The 18,332-nt window shown below is 58.0% G+C and overlaps 1 protein-coding gene across 3 annotated transcripts; it reads left to right on the forward strand.

Moving 5' to 3' along the window:
• Positions 1-589: 589 nt before the first annotated feature.
• Positions 590-18,288, forward strand: CARMIL3 (capping protein regulator and myosin 1 linker 3). 3 transcript variants are annotated; one of them, XM_054448925.2, is made up of 41 exons: positions 590-802; positions 2,317-2,411; positions 2,700-2,750; positions 2,854-2,913; positions 3,008-3,123; positions 3,323-3,420; positions 3,678-3,748; positions 3,849-3,922; positions 4,155-4,230; positions 4,312-4,400; positions 4,912-5,006; positions 5,235-5,321; positions 5,527-5,636; positions 5,779-5,856; positions 6,415-6,491; positions 6,572-6,676; positions 6,767-6,836; positions 7,302-7,383; positions 7,512-7,608; positions 7,757-7,811; positions 7,892-8,064; positions 8,286-8,354; positions 8,592-8,685; positions 8,779-8,877; positions 9,251-9,379; positions 9,550-9,663; positions 10,126-10,301; positions 11,106-11,193; positions 11,332-11,469; positions 11,743-11,806; positions 11,948-12,156; positions 12,854-12,954; positions 13,294-13,422; positions 13,566-13,881; positions 14,230-14,358; positions 15,009-15,075; positions 15,181-15,270; positions 17,144-17,262; positions 17,346-17,526; positions 17,697-17,807; positions 17,936-18,281. In XM_054448925.2, the coding sequence occupies exons 1-41, from the start codon at positions 763-765 to the stop codon at positions 17,962-17,964; spliced, it is 4,251 nt and encodes a 1,416-aa protein (XP_054304900.2). In that variant the 5' UTR covers positions 590-762; the 3' UTR covers positions 17,965-18,281. The 3 variants fall into 3 exon arrangements, with proteins under 3 accessions (XP_054304900.2, XP_054304902.2, XP_054304901.2); XM_054448926.2 differs by having other exon boundaries at positions 640-802; positions 17,939-18,281; XM_054448927.2 differs by lacking the exon at positions 13,294-13,422 and having other exon boundaries at positions 17,939-18,288.
• The last annotated feature ends 44 nt before the right edge of the window (positions 18,289-18,332 follow it).

Consider the following 18,332-nt stretch of genomic DNA (forward strand, 5'->3'; position numbering starts at 1 on the left):
AGAGAGCAGAAGTCTGGCTAGGCTGGATCTCTGGATCCCCCAGCCCTCCTCCCTGTCTCCAGGACCTGAGTGTGATGTTCAGGGCTGGAGGTGTCTGCAGAGCTGCCAACTGGAAGGAAGGTGGCACGGGAACTCCCAGGACGCCACGGGGATCCCCGAGGCAGGGCGAGCCGGGTGAGGGTGGGGAAGGAGGAACTCTCTAATACCTCCCCGCCCCTTGCCTCCCAGATCCAGCCAGGCCCTCTGCCAGCATGGCCCTAGGTCCTGAGTTCCCTCCCGAGTCAGCAAGGACAAGCTGGACGGGTCCTGAGCCGGTGGGGAATAGAGAAAGGCCCTGCAAGGTGCCCAGGCCCACAAACAAAAGAAATGGGTTCTGCCCACGGGCCCGAGGATTGAGTAGATGGAAAGCGGGGACGCTGCCCCCCGCCCCGAAGGCCCGGACACCGGGCGACGCACACCGGCCAGCTCACGCGGGAGCCAGCGAGAAGGGTCGGCGCGAGCGCGCGCGGGGTCTCACGCGGCTCGGCAGCGCGGAGCGCATGCTCAGTCCGGCAGCTCTCCGGGCTGGGCGGGGGAGCCGGCGCTCCGAGGCGGGGGGAGGAGCGCTCAAGCAGCCGCCCCTGACCGGAGCGGGCTCGGCCGCTGCTGCAGCGCTCAGCTCCCGGGCCCTGCTGAAGCCGGGTCTAGCATGTGCCGCGGCTTCCCGGCGGCGGCGGCGGCGGCGGCGGCTCCTCTGCAGCGGCCTCAGCAGCAGCGGCCGCCATGGCCAAGCCCAGCGTGGAGCTCACCCGCGAGTTGCAAGGTACGAGGCTGCCTCGGTCTCTGGGACGCCCCGTCCGGAAGCATCCCAGACCCAGCGTGTTCCTCCCCGCGGTGCATCCCAGCCCGGTGTCTCACACCCCTCACCCCATGCATCCTGGCTCCAAGGCAGCCCCTGCATTCCAGTCCGGGCATCGCTGTGCCCGGAGCATCCTCCGCTGCCTGCCTCTCCTCACCCGGTCGGGACCTTCCTGTCCCGGAGCCACCCGTCCCGCCCTTCGGTGACAGGTGCAGTTCCCTGGCGCTCCCTGGGGCTGACTCTCGGCGTTCCTGGCCCACCCTCGGCGAAGCGTCCAGTCTCCCATCCGGAGAGTCCCCCGCTTCCCCGCCGGGCGGGGCCAAGCCCGCCCCTCCCGGCGATGGGAGCTGCCCCTGGTCCTGACCGCTGCGTGGCTTAACACCCTCCCTCCTCCCGGCCCCGCCCCGGAACTGGCCCTGAAGAGCCCCTTAGGAGCTGGGCAGCGCCCAGGCCAGTGGGGCAAAGAAGGGAGTCAGGGAAGGGGCCCTGGATTGGAGCTAAAACCAAGAGCAGGAGGGTCTCTGCGGCTCGCCTCCCACAGCCCCATCCCAGCCTGCTTCCTTCTCGCCACCCACCACCCACACACCAAGGCTTCTCCCGTTTGCATGGTTCTCAGACCTAGCCCAAACCCAGGCCCGGCCACCCAGCACTGCCACAACCCTGACCCCCAGAGACGGGAGCACAGGCTAGCCCACGCAAAGCGCAGGATGCTCGTGGATACTCAGAGGCATGCTGCGCCGTGGCAATCTCCCACACCTGCACACACACACAGCACAATCATTAGACGTGGGTAAACACATCTTCACAGAGATGGCACCCCAGCACACGCGCGTGCACACACACACACACACTATATCTGGGTGGTTCTGCCAGCAGATGGGTATGGGGCTCATTTAAACATTAATTCTTCTCCCTGCCCAACACACACAGAGGAAGTGTCTGGCTCTGTGCCCCTTCCACAGCATACTCATTCACTCTTACCTGTCCCCACCAATGCCACACTCAGGCTCCCTGACATCTCCAGGAGGCATGCACACTCTCATAGTAAAGGCAGACACTCACACCCAGACCACCTAGAATATAGTCAAAGGGACACCCCACACCCCCACACACTGACTCACTGTGTATGTGTCAATGGCTGTTGTAGTGCATGGGTTGGAAAAATTCTTCACACCCTCAGAAGTGTAAGACACACCCTCCCACAGACAGTCAGCAACCGTCCCCTGACTCAGGGACATCAGGAGCTGGAGTTTTCTCCACACCCTACTCCCTCTCTAATAGGAAGAGAAAAGTCAAAAAAGAGACAGTGTGAAAAGTCACCCAAGAAGGAAAGCCCTCTGTCCCTGTCGTCCCTTCTTTGTCTCTCTGTTTCTCTCTTATCCCATTTGACTCTGACCCTGCCTCTATCTGGAGAGCTCTGGGAGGTGGGGGTGGCCAGGGAAAGGGGAAGCTCTGAGCAGGCTCCCACCCACCCTCAGACAGCATCCGGAGGTGCCTGAGCCAAGGGGCCGTGCTCCAACAACATCATGTGAAGTTGGAGACAAAGCCCAAGAAGTTTGAGGACCGAGTGCTGGTGAGGGCACTGGGCATGTGGGGAGGGACGAGGTGGCTGGCAAGGGCAGCTGGCCAGTAGAGGGCAGGGAGCTGGGAGGACAGAAGAGACAGAAGTGGGTGGACACTGAGGAGACAAAACCTGGGGGGGAGGAGGCAGGGCTGGACTGTGTTGATGTCCAGAAGTCCAGGGTAGGGCATCGAGTTGGGGGGACACTCCAAGAGCAGAGCTGAAGGGCTTAAGGAAGGCAGGGCCACCAGGGCCCAGCAGCTGCCATGAGCTGCCGATATTCTTTTCCTCTCTCTGCAGGCCCTGACCTCCTGGCGCCTCCACCTCTTCCCCCTTAAAGTCCCGGCCAAGGTGAGTTGGGCTGAAGAGCAGGAGAGCACCTGGCATGCTCCCTACCTCCCAAGCCTGGCAACCCAGGTCCTTACCAGGAGCTGAGCATCTCCATCCCTCCTAGGTGGAGAGCTCCTTCAATGTCCTGGAGATCCGTGCCTTCAACACTCTCAGTCAGAACCAGGTGAGTACCAGGGCTCTGGGCCCCACTACTGGGCCAGCTGGAGGAGGGAGCAGAGAGGAGGCAGTCTGAGGCTCTGACGCTTCCTCTCCCCCAGATCCTGGTGGAGACGGAGCGTGGCATGGTGAGCATGCGACTGCCATCAGCTGAAAGTGTGGACCAGGTGACACGACATGTGAGCTCTGCCCTGTCCAAGGTCTGCCCTGGCCCTGGGTGAGTGGCAAATAAGGGGTCTCTTAACGCATTAGATGAGAGGGAGAGTTCTTCCCTTCCTCCTTCCCCTGGGCCAGGGCTGAGAAGGAGAGCTCTCATGTCCCCACTCCTGGTTTTTCCTGGGATGCAGGAGCTATAACGTGGGAAGAATTGAGAGCCTCTTTCCAGCCCTCTCTGGAATGACTTGTTTCTTTTCCAGGTGTTTGATCCGGCGTGGAAACGCAGACACCCCAGAGGGGCCCCGAGATACATCCCCCAACTCTGAGACTTCCACATCTACCACCCACAGTGTCTGCGGTGAGCAGGGGCAGATGTGAGGAAAGTAGGCGCTCCACCATCTTGCCCCATGACCAGAGCCCTTTGTGCATAGGGTGTTGCCTGGGCAGGCAGGCTTTGCCTGCCTGAAGGACTCCCAGCTCCCAGACCTCAGGAAATTCATGGCATAGCAAGAACCAAGAGCACTGGCACATAAAGTGACCTTGACTGTTCTTGAACCCCAAGCCTATTCCCCATCTCCTTACCCTCATGGAACCAGCCTATCTCCTGCCCCGCAGGTGGCTTCTCTGAGACCTACGCTGCTCTGTGTGACTACAATGGGCTACACTGCCGTGAGGAGGTTCAATGGGTATGTTGGGCAGGGACCCCATAGGGAGCAGGTGGGACCTGGAGGGAGGGGGCTAAGGAGAAAGTGGGGAGCAGGTGTGAGCCAGTTCCACCTCTCCAAGGATGTGGACACCATCTACCATGCTGAAGATAACCGCGAGTTCAATCTTTTGGATTTCAGCCACTTGGAGAGCCGGTAAGGAGATGGGGCAGAGACTCCACCTTCAAATTCCCAACTTCAGTCCAACCCCAGCCCTTCCCAGGAATGCCCTTCTGGTCCCACAGCCCCAGCTCTATCTCCCCAACTCCATCCCATCCCCATCTACCCATTTAGGCCTTCCCCAGCCCAACCACCCTATCCTTGGTCTCTTCTTTTCTGACCCAGCCACCTGCTCATCACTTTCCTGCCCCCTTCCATATCCCCACAGAGACTTGGCCCTAATGGTAGCAGCCCTGGCCTACAACCAGTGGTTCAGCAAACTCTACTGCAAGGACTTGCGGCTGGTAGGAACTAGGAGGGGCTGGTGAGGTGGGAGGAGTAGTGCCCCCCTTGGCCCCTGATCACAAGACCCCCTCTGTCCTCAGGGCTCTGAAGTGCTAGAACAGGTGCTACATACCCTAAGCAAGTCGGGGAGCCTCAAAGAGCTGGTGCTGGACAACGCCGGGCTTAAGACGTGAGGCCAGTCTCCTCCTTGGGCAGTAGTGCACCCTTGATGTAGTTTTAGGGTCCCAGAACCTCAGAGCATGATGCAGGCCTCTGGACTATCTTATCCAGTGCCTCTCTCTACAGAGGAGGAGACCAAGGCCAAAAGAGGGCACAAAGCAAGTCGGAGGCCAAGCTAGAACTCAGACCCAAGCCTCCTGACCCCCAGCTCCATGGTCTTTCCCCAGGATGTTCCATGCCCCGTCCTCTTTTTCCATTAACTACCAAGCAGGGTGGGCTGCTCCAGTCTTGAGGACCCAAAGCTGACCTTTGTCTCAGCACAACTTCCTAAGGTGTGGAATGCCCCCGGGTACTCCGGAGTGGTGACAAGCTCCCTGGCAGGCCCTGAGCTGTTCCCCTGTTGTGGGGGCCTCTGACCATTTCAGCCCCAGCCAGGCAGTCAGGTAGAGGGAGGAGGGGAAGCCCAGAGGCTGGGACCTGGGGCTCAGCTCAGGACAAATCCTTCCTCCCCTTCCCTGAAGGGACTTTGTCCAGAAGCTGGCCGGGGTGTTTGGGGAGAACGGGAGCTGTGTGCTGCATGCCCTCACTCTGTCCCACAACCCCATCGAAGACAAGGGTGAGCCCCAGCCCTGAATCCTTTCCCCATCACAATGCAGACCCCTGTCCTAGCCCAGAGACCAATCAGGTCTGAACAGCAGCTCTCCAGCCTGATTCCAGCCCCTGCCCTGACACCTCCATCCTTGACCCAAGGCCTGTACCCTACTCGAGCCCCCAACCTGACTCTGTGCCACCTGTGCCCACTGCCCTGCCCCTCACTGGGCCCGTTTCTCTCTCCACTCCCCAGGTTTTCTCAGTCTGAGCCAGCAGCTCCTCTGCTTCCCCACTGGCCTCACCAAACTGTGCCTGGCCAAGACTGCCATTTCCCCTCGAGGTACTCGCACCAGGACCCCTGACCTCTGACCCTACCCTGGTGCTGCCTGGGGTGTTGAGCTCCAGAGGTACACCCACACATTCACACACCACCTCAGGGATGGAAGAGTGAAAAGGAGCCACGTTTGGGGAGCGGGGAAGAGTTATGTGCTGAGGGGAAGAGGTGGGGCTAGGGGCCAACCCAGCCCAGTGCCCGCTGTGCTCAGGGCTCCAGGCACTCGGCCAGACCTTCGGGGCCAACCCAGCATTTGCCAGCTCCCTTCGATACCTGGACCTGAGCAAGAATCCTGGGCTCCTCGCCACGGATGAGGCCAATGTGAGTCCTCAGAACAGCCTCAGCCCCCTGCAGAAAGCATGCTTAAGCTTCAGGAGCTGGGAGACCTTCTGCCCCATGGCCTCTAGGGGTGGCGAGACTCCATCGTCCCTTCCCCTGCAACCCCTCTTCCTTCCTACTCCAGGCCCTCTACAGTTTCCTGGCCCAACCCAATGCCCTGGTGCACCTGGACCTGTCAGGAACTGACTGCGTCATCGACTTGGTGAGGAGTTGGTGATGGGAAGCCAGTCTGAGGTGATTTGGGGAGACCACAGTGGGCCTCGGTCTCACCCGCTATCCCTGAGTACACAGGCGGGCAGAGCTGTCTAGATGACTTCAGGTTCAGCTGAAGTATAAAGCAATGTCCATAGTTCATACCTGTGTGGCACTTTATCCAGGTCACAAGGTTGTGCTTGCTGTGCTTAAAAGCCAGCCCTTGCTCCCTTCCCCAGCTGTGCGCCCTGGCTCCACCAGGGGAATGGATACTTTTCCTAACTTGAACAAGGCACCTTAGGAGTCAATGGTGGCCCTGGCTTTACACATCCACTGCCTGTGAGCAGCTTCATGTCCCTGGAAGCCAGGCAGGGAGTAGACCCATGTTCCACAGGGGAGAAAACAGAGACTTCAAGAATCTGAGTGGGCATCTCCAGTGGAGCTCACACAGGCTGACCACACAGAATGAAGAGCCAGGAACCTCGATGGGGAGGGAGGGGGAGTCCTTTCCTGCCGACCCCCTACCCTCTTCCAGCTCCCCTGAGACCCACCATATCTGCCCCCACAGCTTCTCGGTGCCCTGCTCCACGGCTGCTGCTCCCACCTCACCTACCTCAACCTGGCTCGCAACAGCTGCTCCCACAGGTGGGAGAGGAGGGGGAAGGGAGGACAGGGCAAGACATGGTCAACCCCCTCCCTCGCTGACCCCAGGGGTCTCTCCACAGGAAGGGTCGAGAGGCCCCCCCGGCCTTCAAGCAGTTCTTCAGCAGCGCCTACACACTGAGCCACGTCAACCTGTCGGCCACAAAGCTGCCCCTGGAGGCCCTCAGGTCGGGTGGGTGCAGGGTTGGGGGCGCATCCCAGGGAACCACGGGGAGCGGGAAGAGGTAGAGGAGGGCCTGCTGACCTCCCTCCCACAGGGCGCTGCTTCAGGGCCTCTCCCTCAACAGTCACCTCAGTGACCTGCACCTGGATCTCAGCAGCTGTGAGGTGAGCCCTCAGTCCCCAACCCCTCTGCCCGCCTCCGACCCATGTGCATTTCTGGGACCTAAGTCAAACCCTGGCTCCATCTAGCCTCTGTGCTGACCCTCTGCGACCCCCTGACCTGGCCACACCACCACTTTCCTCTCTGAGTCTGGGTCTGTGGCCCTCTTTTCCAGAGGCCATTCATTCTCAGCCTCTAGTATCTCTGCCCTTAAAGCTTTGGGGTGGGAGATACCAGACTTTTCCACCAGAGGGCAGGAGCAAGCTGTCTCAGGAATAGCAGCCTTTCTGGCCGAAAGGAGGGAAGCCAGCTCTAGGGAAGGATCTGGTGTGGGGAAAGAGTCTCCCTGATTTTACACCCAGATCCTGGTATGACTTTGAGTTCTGGTGTGACTACTCTATCCTAAGCATTAAAGGTGCCCTATCCCTCACCCCAACCCCTGCCTTCCCTACCTCACCTTGTCCCTGCAGCTCCGCTCAGCGGGAGCCCAAGCCTTGCAGGAGCAGCTGGGAGCTGTCACCTGTGTAGGCAGCTTGGATCTGTCAGACAATGGTGAGTAGTGGTGCCTCCCTTGCCTGGGGCCAAGGGAGAACAGGGGCCTGGAACATGCAGAAGCAGCCCTGAGGGGACACCAGTCAACCTCAGGCCTCAAGGCCAGGCCTCTCCCGTCTGCTCACTAGGGTTCGACTCGGACCTCCTGACATTGGTGCCCGCACTTGGCAAGAACAAGTCCCTCAAGCACCTGTTTTTGGGCAAGAACTTCAATGTCAAGGCCAAGTGAGGCCCCCTTTCCATGCCCACAGACCCTCATCCCATCATTCACCCATCCTCTTGGCTCACTGTATTACCTCTGGCCACCTCTCTCCTCCTCCAATAGCATGACCCCAGCCCCTCCCCTCCTACTCTGAGCCCCGCCTCCCTGCAGGACCCTGGAGGAGATCCTCCACAAGCTGGTGCAGCTGATCCAGGAAGAGGACTGTGTGAGTGCCTGGGCCTGGGAGGGGACCCGCAGTCGGAGGAGGCTATGGGGACTGGGCCCAACCCCCCCTTGCCCACACAGTCCCTGCAGTCACTGTCGGTGGCAGACTCCCGGCTGAAGCTTCGCACCAGCATCCTCATCAACGCCCTGGGCAGCAACACCTGCCTGGCCAAGGTGGATCTGAGCGGCAATGGCATGGAGGACATCGGGGCCAAGATGCTGTCTAAGGCCCTGCAGATAAACTCCTCCCTCAGGTGGGGCCCACACCGGGACCCCCTGACCTGGAACCCCAGCCCCTCCCCATATATACACAATCTCCCTGCTTGCCTTGATGCTCTGGACCCCAGCTTCCAGAAGACCCCCAGCCCCAGAACCATCTCTGAGTCAGCCTTATTGTCCCAAGCGGTTTGTGTCCCTGGCCCCTAGTAGGGACCCAGGAGGAGGGGTGCCAAACTGGTGCTTACCCTCCCCCCAGAACTATCCTATGGGATCGGAACAATACATCTGCCCTGGGCTTCCTGGACATTGCAAGGGCCCTGGAGAGGTGAGTAGACCATGGTCCCGCCCTGATCCAAGTCCCCAGCCTCCCTGTGCCTGGATCAGGCCTGAACTACTCTTGCCCCAGCCTAGCCCCTTTGACCTATTTGCACAGAAATTTTAGGAAGGGCCATGGAAGAGAGAAATGATGAGCAAGGGGGCTGGAGGGCTGCTCACCAACAGAGGAGGCAGGGGCCTCCCATCCTCACCTGTTCCCACCCAGCTGTGCCCCTGTGTCCCACAGCAACCACACGCTGCGCTTCATGTCCTTCCCCGTGAGCGACATCTCCCAAGCCTATCGCAGCGCCCCTGAGCGCACCGAGGACGTCTGGCAGAAGGTGCAGGGTGCTGTCCTAAGCAGGGTGGCACAGCCAGGGGCAGGGGGCAGCCCCCATCCCCAGGCCCTGACCCACCAACCCCATCATCTCCAGATCCAATGGTGCTTAGTGAGGAACAACCACTCCCAGACGTGCCCCCAGGAGCAGGCCTTCAGGTTGCAGCAGGGCCTGGTGACCAGCAGCGCCGAGCAAGTAAACGTTTCCCTCTGGGACACGGGGCATACCTGGGGCATGCAGGGCACAGGTGTGATGTGATGGAAAATTGAGTGGGGGAGCATGAAGAGGCACTGCATGGTGCCTATCACTGGACTGAGCATGTGGGGAAGCAAAAAGAGAGGACATGCACGATATGGGCTTCAAACATACGTGGGCGAACAGCAGGAGTGCACAGCACTCTGGGAGCTCAGCTGGGCATTCAAGAAGGCTGTAGCAAGGGGGACCAGGCCAGCCAGAGACATCACCTCCACCACTGTCGGTGCCAGCACCAGTAGCACTGCCTAAGGGGTCCTACCTGCAAAGATGTGGAAGCAGGGGTCCCCTTGACACTCCTGCCACTGTGCTCCAGATGCTGCAGCGGCTGTGTGGACGAGTGCAGGAGGAGGTGCGGGCCCTGAGACTGTGCCCCCTGGAGCCCGTGCAGGATGAGCTACTCTACGCTCGGGACCTCATCAAAGATGCCAAGAACTCCCGGGCGGTGAGCCCTCCACAGGCTACCCTTCCCCTGAAGTCTGGAGAACCCAAGAAGGCCAACTATGCTAAGCCATGCCAGCCCTGCCCTGTGCATCTGCCTTCCTAGCCCAGGGACCCCAGAGACCTAGCAAGTCCTGGTTCTGGCCTGCTAATCATAACCCCTTCCTTCTCCAGCTGTTTCCCAGCCTCTATGAGCTGGGCCACGTGCTGGCCAATGACGGGCCTGTGCGGCAGAGGCTGGAATCAGTAGCAAGTGAGGTGTCCAAAGCTGTGGACAAGGAGCTGCAGGCAAGTCCTGGAGAAGGGAGGAAGCCATGGTGGGAACCCAGTGTTGACTGAGGCCCTAAGCCCAGAGTTAAAGTCAGAGCTGGGAGACTTCTGGAGGGCCAGGAGGACATGCACAGAGTTGAGACCACTCACACTCCCACTGTACCAAGACATTGCTGCAATATCAGGCTTGGATTTTTTTCTGCTAGCTTTGATGTTGGTCCCTGAACTCTGACCTCTCCGCTCTGGATTTGGATCCTTGGACTGACTCCCCCTGTCTGTATGGTAGGGTGGAAGGAGCACTGACCAGAAAAGTGGGGAAGCCTTAGTGTCCAAGGCTCTGTGCCACTAACGGTTTTGTGACCTTAGGCAGGTCCCTCAGTCTCAGCAGGAGGGGCTGGAATAGATAAAGTCTCTTCTGCTATGGCGCCAGCCCTGATCCTGTCCCCCTTGGGCCTCTGGCCTCCCTTTCCCCCATACTAGGTGATCCTGGAGTCCATGGTCAGCCTGACACAGGAGTTATGCCCTGTGGCCATGCGGGTGGCCGAGGGACACAACAAGATGCTGAGCAATGTGGCGGAGCGTGTCACTGTGCCCCGGAACTTCATCCGAGGGACACTGCTGGAGCAAGCAGGACAGGACATTCAGAACAAGCTGGAGTGAGAGGCAAAGGGCAGGGCTGGGGGCTGAGCTGGATTTGGCCCAGATCACTTAGGGACTTAGGACTGGAGAGCTATCAGCAATGAATAATGAATGGCACAATCTCCATTACAAGGATCAATCTTTAACCAAATTCAACCTTGCTATTTAGGGTCTGACTGGTCTTTGCCTTAGAAATCTAAGTGCTGAGCTGGGGTTTAGGAGCCAAGTTTGTGCCCACACAGGTGTACACACACATACCCACACAAATAACCAGGAATGGGATAGCAGGGCCTCCTCGGAGGCATGGACAAAGAAAAGTACCTGAGTTGGGTGCATGGAAGCACTGTCTTCCTCCCAGTTTTCGTTGCCCCTAGAGTTCTTTCATTCTGGGTCTGGGTGCCACCACTCACCAAACCAAAGGAAAACTAGTACACATACCTATGAAACAGCTAGGCCCAAGGAAGGGTCTTTTCTACCCTCACAGTAGCAACTAGCAGGGTTTAGTTGCTCAGCACCCCACTTACCTAGCTCTGTTCCACTGGGGCTCCAGGGGTGTGACCTAGGGCACCCTTGCTCCTCCTGGAATTCCTCTTTCCCCACACATAGTTGGGCTGGGGGTTCCGGGGTGGGACTAGATGTGTATTTGTGGAGAAATGAGTGTCGAGGGCTAGGCTGCCGCCTTCAGCAGCCGCATGCGCTCCATGAGCGGACAGACCAGGCCAACTGGCCATTTTCTCAGGCTTCTGGGAGAGGGAGTGCCTCAGGGGCCATGCGGGGGACTGAGGTGCTACTGTTCTGAGTAGCCCCACCTGTGCCCACAGCGAAGTGAAGCTCTCAGTCGTCACCTACCTAACCAACTCCATAGTGGATGAGATCCTGCAAGAGCTCTACCATTCCCACAAGAGCCTGGTAAGGCTTCTGCAGCCCGGCCTGGCTCGGGCACGCCCTCCACCCCACATTATCCTGTCTCCCTAATCACCCTCCCCTTCAAGGCCCTGGGAGGTGGGCAGCTTCCATGGACTTCTGTTCACACCTGCCCTTCCCCAGGCCCGGCACCTGATCCAGCTAAGGACGCTGTCAGATCCACCAGGGTGCCCAGGCCAAGGGCAAGATCTGTCCTCCCGGGGCCGAGGCCGGAACCATGACCATGAGGAGACCACAGATGATGAACTTGGGACCAACATTGTGAGCCCCCCCGCTCCCTGCTCCTCCTTAATAACCTGGGCCCTGCCCTTAAACCTGCACAACACTGTCCCCTTCCACTGATCTGTACTCCCCTGGCCACCTCACTGTGCCTGGCCTTCGCCCCCAATCCCAATCCAGCCCAACCTCTCCCCTCATCCCAGTGCCTCAGCCTCCTGAGGAGCAAGGGGCAGGATGGGCTCAAATAAGGTTTCATGAGGAAGGGATGGCTCTGGGTGAGGTTCCTGGCCCTGCCACTTGTCTTCATTTCGGCAGGACACCATGGCCATCAAAAAGCAGAAACGCTGCCGCAAGATCCGGCCGGTGTCTGCCTTCATCAGTGAGTCTCCCAGCCTCCGTTCTCATGGACTCCAGACTCCTGCCCTCCGTAGCCCCTCTTTCCCTTGATTTTTTCTCTGTCTCCCCATCCTGCTTTCTCCCCATTCCTTTGCTAGTCCCTCTAATGCTGCTGTCCTTGCAGGCGGGAGCCCTCAGGACATGGAAAGCCAACTGGGGAACCTGGGGATCCCCCCTGGCTGGTTCTCAGGACTCGGGGGCAGCCAGCCCACAGCTAGTGGCTCCTGGGAAGGTCTCTCTGAGCTGCCCACTCATGGTTACAAACTAAGGCATCAAACACAAGGGAGGCCCCGCCCCCCCAGGACCACACCTCCAGGACCTGGTCGACCCAGTGTGAGTCCCTAAGGCTCCACAAGAGGATCCCCTTCACTTAGTGACAACAGAGCCGGGGGTTTTACCTTTAGGACCCAAATGCCAGAGACAATAGCCTTGAGGGATTGGGCAGGAGTCCAGGCATGCCAATGAACAGATGAGGGATTGTCCAGTTTGTATGAGAGCTAGACCTTGTCACAGATAAGAAATCTCTGTCTGCCGGGCAGTGTCATTCTTATTTTGGTGAAGGAGAGAGCCACCAAGAACACCAAGAGCCACCAAGCTTAGGAAACACTGGGTGAGCTGGGCATGGTGGCTCATGCCTGTAATCCCAGCACTTTGGGAGGCTGAGGCGGGCGGATCACGAGGTCAAGAGATCAAGATCATCCTGGCCAAGATGGTGAAACCCCGTCTCCACTAAAAATACAAAAATTAGCCAGGCGTGGTGGCGCCTGCCTGTAATCCCAGCTACTCAGGAGGCTGAGGCAGGAGAACCGCGTGAACCCAGGAGGCGGAGGTTGCAGTGAGCCAAAATCGTGCCACTGCATTCCAGCCTGGGTGACAGAGCAAGACTCCGTCTCAAAAAAAAAGGAAACACTGGGTGAACTGAAGTCTAAATTTCCATAAATGTCCAAGCCCAAAGGGGAATGCTCTGAGTGGATGGGAGGTGGGTCTTCTGACCTAGATGAGATGTCCCATGGGACTTTCCTCCCAGCAGATGCCAGCACCTGGGACTCGTCAGGAGAATGGGATGGCCACCCGCCTGGATGAAGGGCTGGAGGACTTCTTCAGCCGAAGGGTCATGGAGGAAAGTTCTAGGTGTGATGCCTAAACACACTCCCATTTTCAGCAGGCCGCAAGGCCCTAGAAGGGCTGCTGTGTCCTCCCAGCTCCCATGGGAGTCTCCATAACAACAGCGCCCAAAGCCAGTCTCTGTGGGAAATTTCCCCACATTCTCATCCTTCCCCACCCAGCCCTCAGGGCCCATGACCTCTGCATCTTCCCAGGACAGCTGGGAAGAATGGGGCCAGAGTGAACCACCACAGTGGGGTTGGAGAGCAGGTGTGGATGAGAGGGAGGTGGGGGGCAGCCCTGGGACAGGATACCCATTAGTGGTGAGAGGCCCGGGGGGTAGTGTTCCCTGTCACTGTCCTGCAGACTGCCCAGGGTCTGTCCAGGAGGTGCCAGGTCACTTGGAGAAGCTGAGAGGAGATGCGGGGGAGGTGCCTGGGAAGAAACATCAGTCTGCGGGAAAGGCTGCTGGAGGATTACAACGGGACAGGAAAGGCAAGGGCACCATCTCCCTGAGAACTAAGTGGAAAGGGCTGCAGTGCAGCAGGGGAGACCAGATGAGGGGAAAGCAGGTTTATCAGACTCAGGATTGAGCTTGCATCTGGCATTTGTTGCTAACTTACCCCGATTCTTCCCAGCTACCCCCGGACTCTGAGGACCGTGCGGCCAGGACTCTCGGAGGCACCGCTGCCTCCACTCCAGAAGAAGAGGCGCCGGGGCCTGTTTCACTTTCGCCGGCCCCAGAGCTTCAAGGGGGACAGGGGGCCGGGGTCCCCCACCACTGGACTCCTCCTCCCTCCACCCCCACCCCCTCCCCCGACTCAGGAGAGCCCCCCTAGCCCAGACACCCCAAGCCTCGGCAATAACTCCTCTCCCTGCTGGAGCCCAGAGGAGGAGAGCAGCCTCCTCCCTGGATTTGGTGGGGGCCGGGGCCCTTCCTTCCGCAGGAAGATGGTAAGTGAGGCAGGGGGTGCTGTGTCTTCCCCTTTTCCTGCCCCACACTTAACCCAGTCTCCTACCCCACCCCAAGCTTAATGGGAGAATGCTAGGACCCAGGGTTCTTGGGAACATTGGTCATTTCAATTCTCATGTCCTTGAGAGTGGACTAAGACCCAGTGGCCAAGAGCATGCTGGGAGTGCTATATGCGAATGCAGGCGTTGGAAGGACTCTTCAGAGGGTCTTGGCAGGGCTTCCCCATGTCTAGGGACTCAGTGAGGCAGGGGTCCTCCTGACAACTCCCTCACAGCCTGGGGAGCCCCGTTCGACTGGGAACTGCTAATAAATAAGAGACCTTGTTCTAGGGCACTGAGGGGTCAGAGCCAGGGGAGGGGGGCCCAGCCCCTGGGACAGCACAGCAGCCAAGGGTTCACGGTGTTGCCCTTCCCGGGTTGGAAAGAGCCAAGGGTTGGAGCTTCGATGGGAAACGAGAGGTGAGTGGAGCCTGGGACAACAAACTGTGGGTCCTGAGGGTATCTGTCCACCACCCTCTCCTTCCCACTCCCTCATCCCTGGTGGTTCAGTAGAGAAAGTAGATGCTTTGGCATTAGAAGATGTTAGCTGCTGTTCAGCCCCCGCCACACACTTGCTGTGGAGCCCTGGACTGGTCACTTAACCCCTTGAAACCTCTCCGTCTTTACTGTAAAATGAGGGGTTATAAAAATACTTACCTCTAGAGCTGTGTTTCCCAAACAATGGTGACTTGATTATAACCTTTGCGACTGATGATTTTTACCTGAATTATTACTTACATAGTATTTTTATTTAAATTAACTCACCTTTTTTTAACTTAGGCTAGACCTAGGCATTATCTTTAAAATCACAGGCTTTTTGAATGAGTCATGTTTTTTTCTACTACACATAAAATACATATGTCACTATAAAGATGGAAGTATACTCATTTGTGTAAGCCATTTCTTGTGCCCCCGGGGAGGTATGGGTGGCACTCTTTGGGAAACAGTCTTAAGTGTCTAGGAACTAAGGACATGAGAATGATATGGAGATGCTAGAGCAGAAGCCCTTTGTCAGCTGCAGTCCTGCCACAGAGGAGACTTTCTTACAACCTCACCCACTGTTCTTTCAGGGCCCAGGCCCAGACCAGGAGGGCAGCACCCAGGCCTGGCAGAAACGGCGCTCTTCAGACGACGCAGGTAAGAACAGTCACATTCAAAGCCCTTTTTGACCCCTCTCTCAGGGGTCAAATTTACCTTTTTCCTTTCTCCTTCTCTCTTTCTCATCCCCTCTCTCTACTCCAGGGCCTGGATCCTGGAAGCCCCCACCACCGCCCCAAAGCACCAAACCAAGCTTCAGCGCCATGCGCAGAGCAGAGGCCACGTGGCACATAGGTATGGAAAGCCTCTTTGCAGGCAGCAGTACTGAAAGCCCAGTGTGTGTCCAAAGAAAGAGAAGCCCATGGCCCCTGTGCTGGGGTATTTATGGCCAAGGTGGGGCAGTGAGAAGTCAACACAGTGAAAATGTTCAAGGATATTTACAAAGCTATATCCAAAAGAGACAAACAACCCAATCCAAAGAAAGCTTCTACAGAACAAAAGTGGCTTCTCCAGTGTTAGCAAACAGGAGCAATGCTTTGTGGATGGCTCTGGTGAATTCTCTAGGGCAGGTGCAGCCTCTGGTCGCCATCAGCACAGTGGCAGCCTCTGTAGACAAGGCTTCTCTCTGCACCTTGCTGGGAAGACGGTGGGCAAGTCAAACTGCCAGCAAGTACCAGCTGTGCCAGGCCCACCTCACAGATTCCAGCCTCCTCCAGAAGTCATTTATCAACTCATCCTCAGCTCATGCAGAAAGGTGCCCCAAACATGGGCAAGAGCTCGCCTCAGAGGTCAGAAACCTGCGATATTAGTCCTTCTCAGCCACCCACAACCTTAAAAAAGTCATTTACTTTCTGGCCCCATGACTGGAGGAGTAAAAGGGAGGGGATTATCCCAGACATGACACTTCCCTTCTGCTGGCTTCAGAGCACCTTCCGCTTAGGGAGCCACTAAAGAAAAGCTGGTCAGCTCAGCATCAACTTCAGTTGCCAAAGGCCTGGACTATGACCCTCCAGCAATATTGACATAGACAAAATCTCCCTGTAGACGAAGACGCCCCCTCAGCCTCTTTCATTCCCACCACCAGGCTAGGGCATAAGGGCTGGAAAGAGCTAAGAGCTGAGCGACCTGGTCTGGCTTTAGCCACATGCTGCCCACTGTCCCATCCCACCCATTCTGCATCTGCCCCTCTCTCCCCTGTAGTGCAGAATCAGGCTAGCCTGAGACTTGGAGTGCCCGTGCCCTTGCCTTCTCCTCCAAGGCCAACCCAGCACTGGAGGCATCTTTACTGATTTTTTCCATCCCATATACAGGCTAATTAAAGCGTCCCAAAGTAGGGCTCCATCTTTCATTTAGGAAACCGCAATAGTCAGTTGCCCACTGCACACACACCTCACAGATCCACATGCAGACAACACTTTCCAGTGTCAGACCCACAGGCTCATGTTGCTTAAAGGCCACTGAGGTGGGGGATGAGTGTGCCAGGGCACCCCTCCATCTAAATCAGACTTTCAGACAGAGTTCTGGGAATGCCAGGCTGCAGCCTTGGCAGAGCCCCCAGGGCACTGCAGCCTAGATGGGCAGCATGCCTGTGGACCCAGCAGGCCCTGGGCCCTGCTCCAGAAGGAAAGGGGTCGGGCACTGCTCTGCAAGAGGGACAGCTAGGCCAGAGTCCCCTCCAGAGGTGATGGCCTCAGGATGATCCTGGGAAACAAGGGCTAAGGAGCGTGGATGTAGAAAGGCACATGAAAGGCCAGGTGCAGTGGCTCACGCCTGTAATCCCAACACTTTGGGAGACCGAGGTGGGTGGATCACAAGGTCAAGAGATCGAGACAATCCTGGCCAACATGGTGAAACCCCGTCTCTACTAAAAATACAAAAATTAGCTGGGCGTGGTGGCACGCACCTGTAGTCCCAGCTGCTCGGGAGGCTGAGGCAGGAGAATCGCTCGAACCCGAGAGGTGGAGGTTGCAGTGAGCCAAGATTGCGCCATTGCACTCCAGCCTGGGTGACAGAGCAAAACTCCATCTCAAAAAAAAAAAAAAAAGAAAGAAAAGAAAAAAAAAGAATAATGAAAGGCACAGACATAGGAGCAAGTGGGAGAGGAGACAGGGGCAGGAGCTATGCAAGAATGCCTTTTCCTGCAGCTTCTCCTCTCTCTCATCCCCAGCTGAAGAGAGTGCCCCCAACCACAGCTGCCAGAGTCCCAGCCCAGCCTCCCAAGATGGGGAAGAGGAGAAGGAGGGGACCCTCTTCCCAGAGAGGACACTTCCAGCTAGGAATGCTAAGGTGAGGGCTGGCAAGATGGGTGGGGGAGGCACTTTGATGAGGCAAAGGGACTAACTGACCCAGCATCTTCTTTCCTCTGCCAGCTACAGGACCCCGCTCTAGCTCCACGGCCTCCCAAGCCAGTGGCTGTGCCCAGGGGCCACCGGCCTCCCCAGGAGCCAGGGGTCAGGGAGGAGGCTGAGGCTGGAGATGCAGCTCCAGGAGTCAACAAACCCCGGCTGAGGCTGAGCTCACAGCAAGACCAAGAGGAGCCCGAAGTCCAAGGTCTGCCACCCTGGCTGAGTGGGGGGCTCAGGGCACCTCTAGGACTTTGCTGTCCACATCAGGTCCTCTTCCAGAGCATGGAATGAGTGACAACCAGGAGTCACAGCCTGGATGAGCATCCCAGCCTGAGCCCCACTCCTGTGTTAGGCCTGCCTTGATTGTTATTTCAGGGCCTCCTGATCCAGGCCGGCGGACTGCCCCACTGAAGCCCAAGAGGACACGGCGGGCACAGTCCTGTGACAAGCTGGAACCTGATAGAAGACGGCCTCCTGACCCCACAGGTGCTGGTGGTGAGAGGGCAGGTCCCCCCTTCCCACCTATCTGTCCAACATGACACCCCCCGAGGCCCCAACACCAGGTGGCTGGCTGTCCCTGCCCAGGAAACAGGGCTCCCTGGATTTGTCCCCAGCAGGAACCAGTGAGCCAGGAACAGACTGACAACTGCCACAACACCCTCCTCAGCCCTCGACATGTGCCTCACAAGGACTCAGACCCCTATCCACCCCCAGTCCCCCAGGGTCCCCTGCCAGCCCCTGTCCTACAGGAGCAAGATGGCAGGACCAGGCATGGGGGAGCTGGAGGCAGGGACTAGAACAGAGGGAGCCACCTGGAGAGACAGAGGCTGTCAATGCCTGCCTCGATGCCTCTCTCTGTAGAGAGCTTCTGGGTGGGGGCTTATCTCCTCCCCCAGGAGGGTGGATCTCTGTCCCTCTATCCCCAGGGACTCTCTCCCCTCTTGTATAGAATAAAAAAACAAAATCACTGCCTGCCTCAAGTCTCTGCTATCTTCCCCATTCACTGCCTCC

This window comes from Pongo pygmaeus, chromosome 15 (genome assembly GCF_028885625.2).
Source record: "Pongo pygmaeus isolate AG05252 chromosome 15, NHGRI_mPonPyg2-v2.0_pri, whole genome shotgun sequence".
Taxonomy (NCBI): Eukaryota; Metazoa; Chordata; class Mammalia; order Primates; family Hominidae; genus Pongo; species Pongo pygmaeus.

Coding starts and splice junctions, on each gene's coding strand:
- CARMIL3 (XM_054448925.2), top strand. CDS start 763: ATGGCCAAGCCCAGCGTGGAGCTCACCCGCGAGTTGCAAG. Junction 6,677..6,766: donor CTGCCCCTGGAGGCCCTCAG/GTCGGGTGGGTG, acceptor TCCCTCCCACAG/GGCGCTGCTTCAGGGCCTCT. Junction 10,302..11,105: donor GACATTCAGAACAAGCTGGA/GTGAGAGGCAAA, acceptor CTGTGCCCACAG/CGAAGTGAAGCTCTCAGTCG.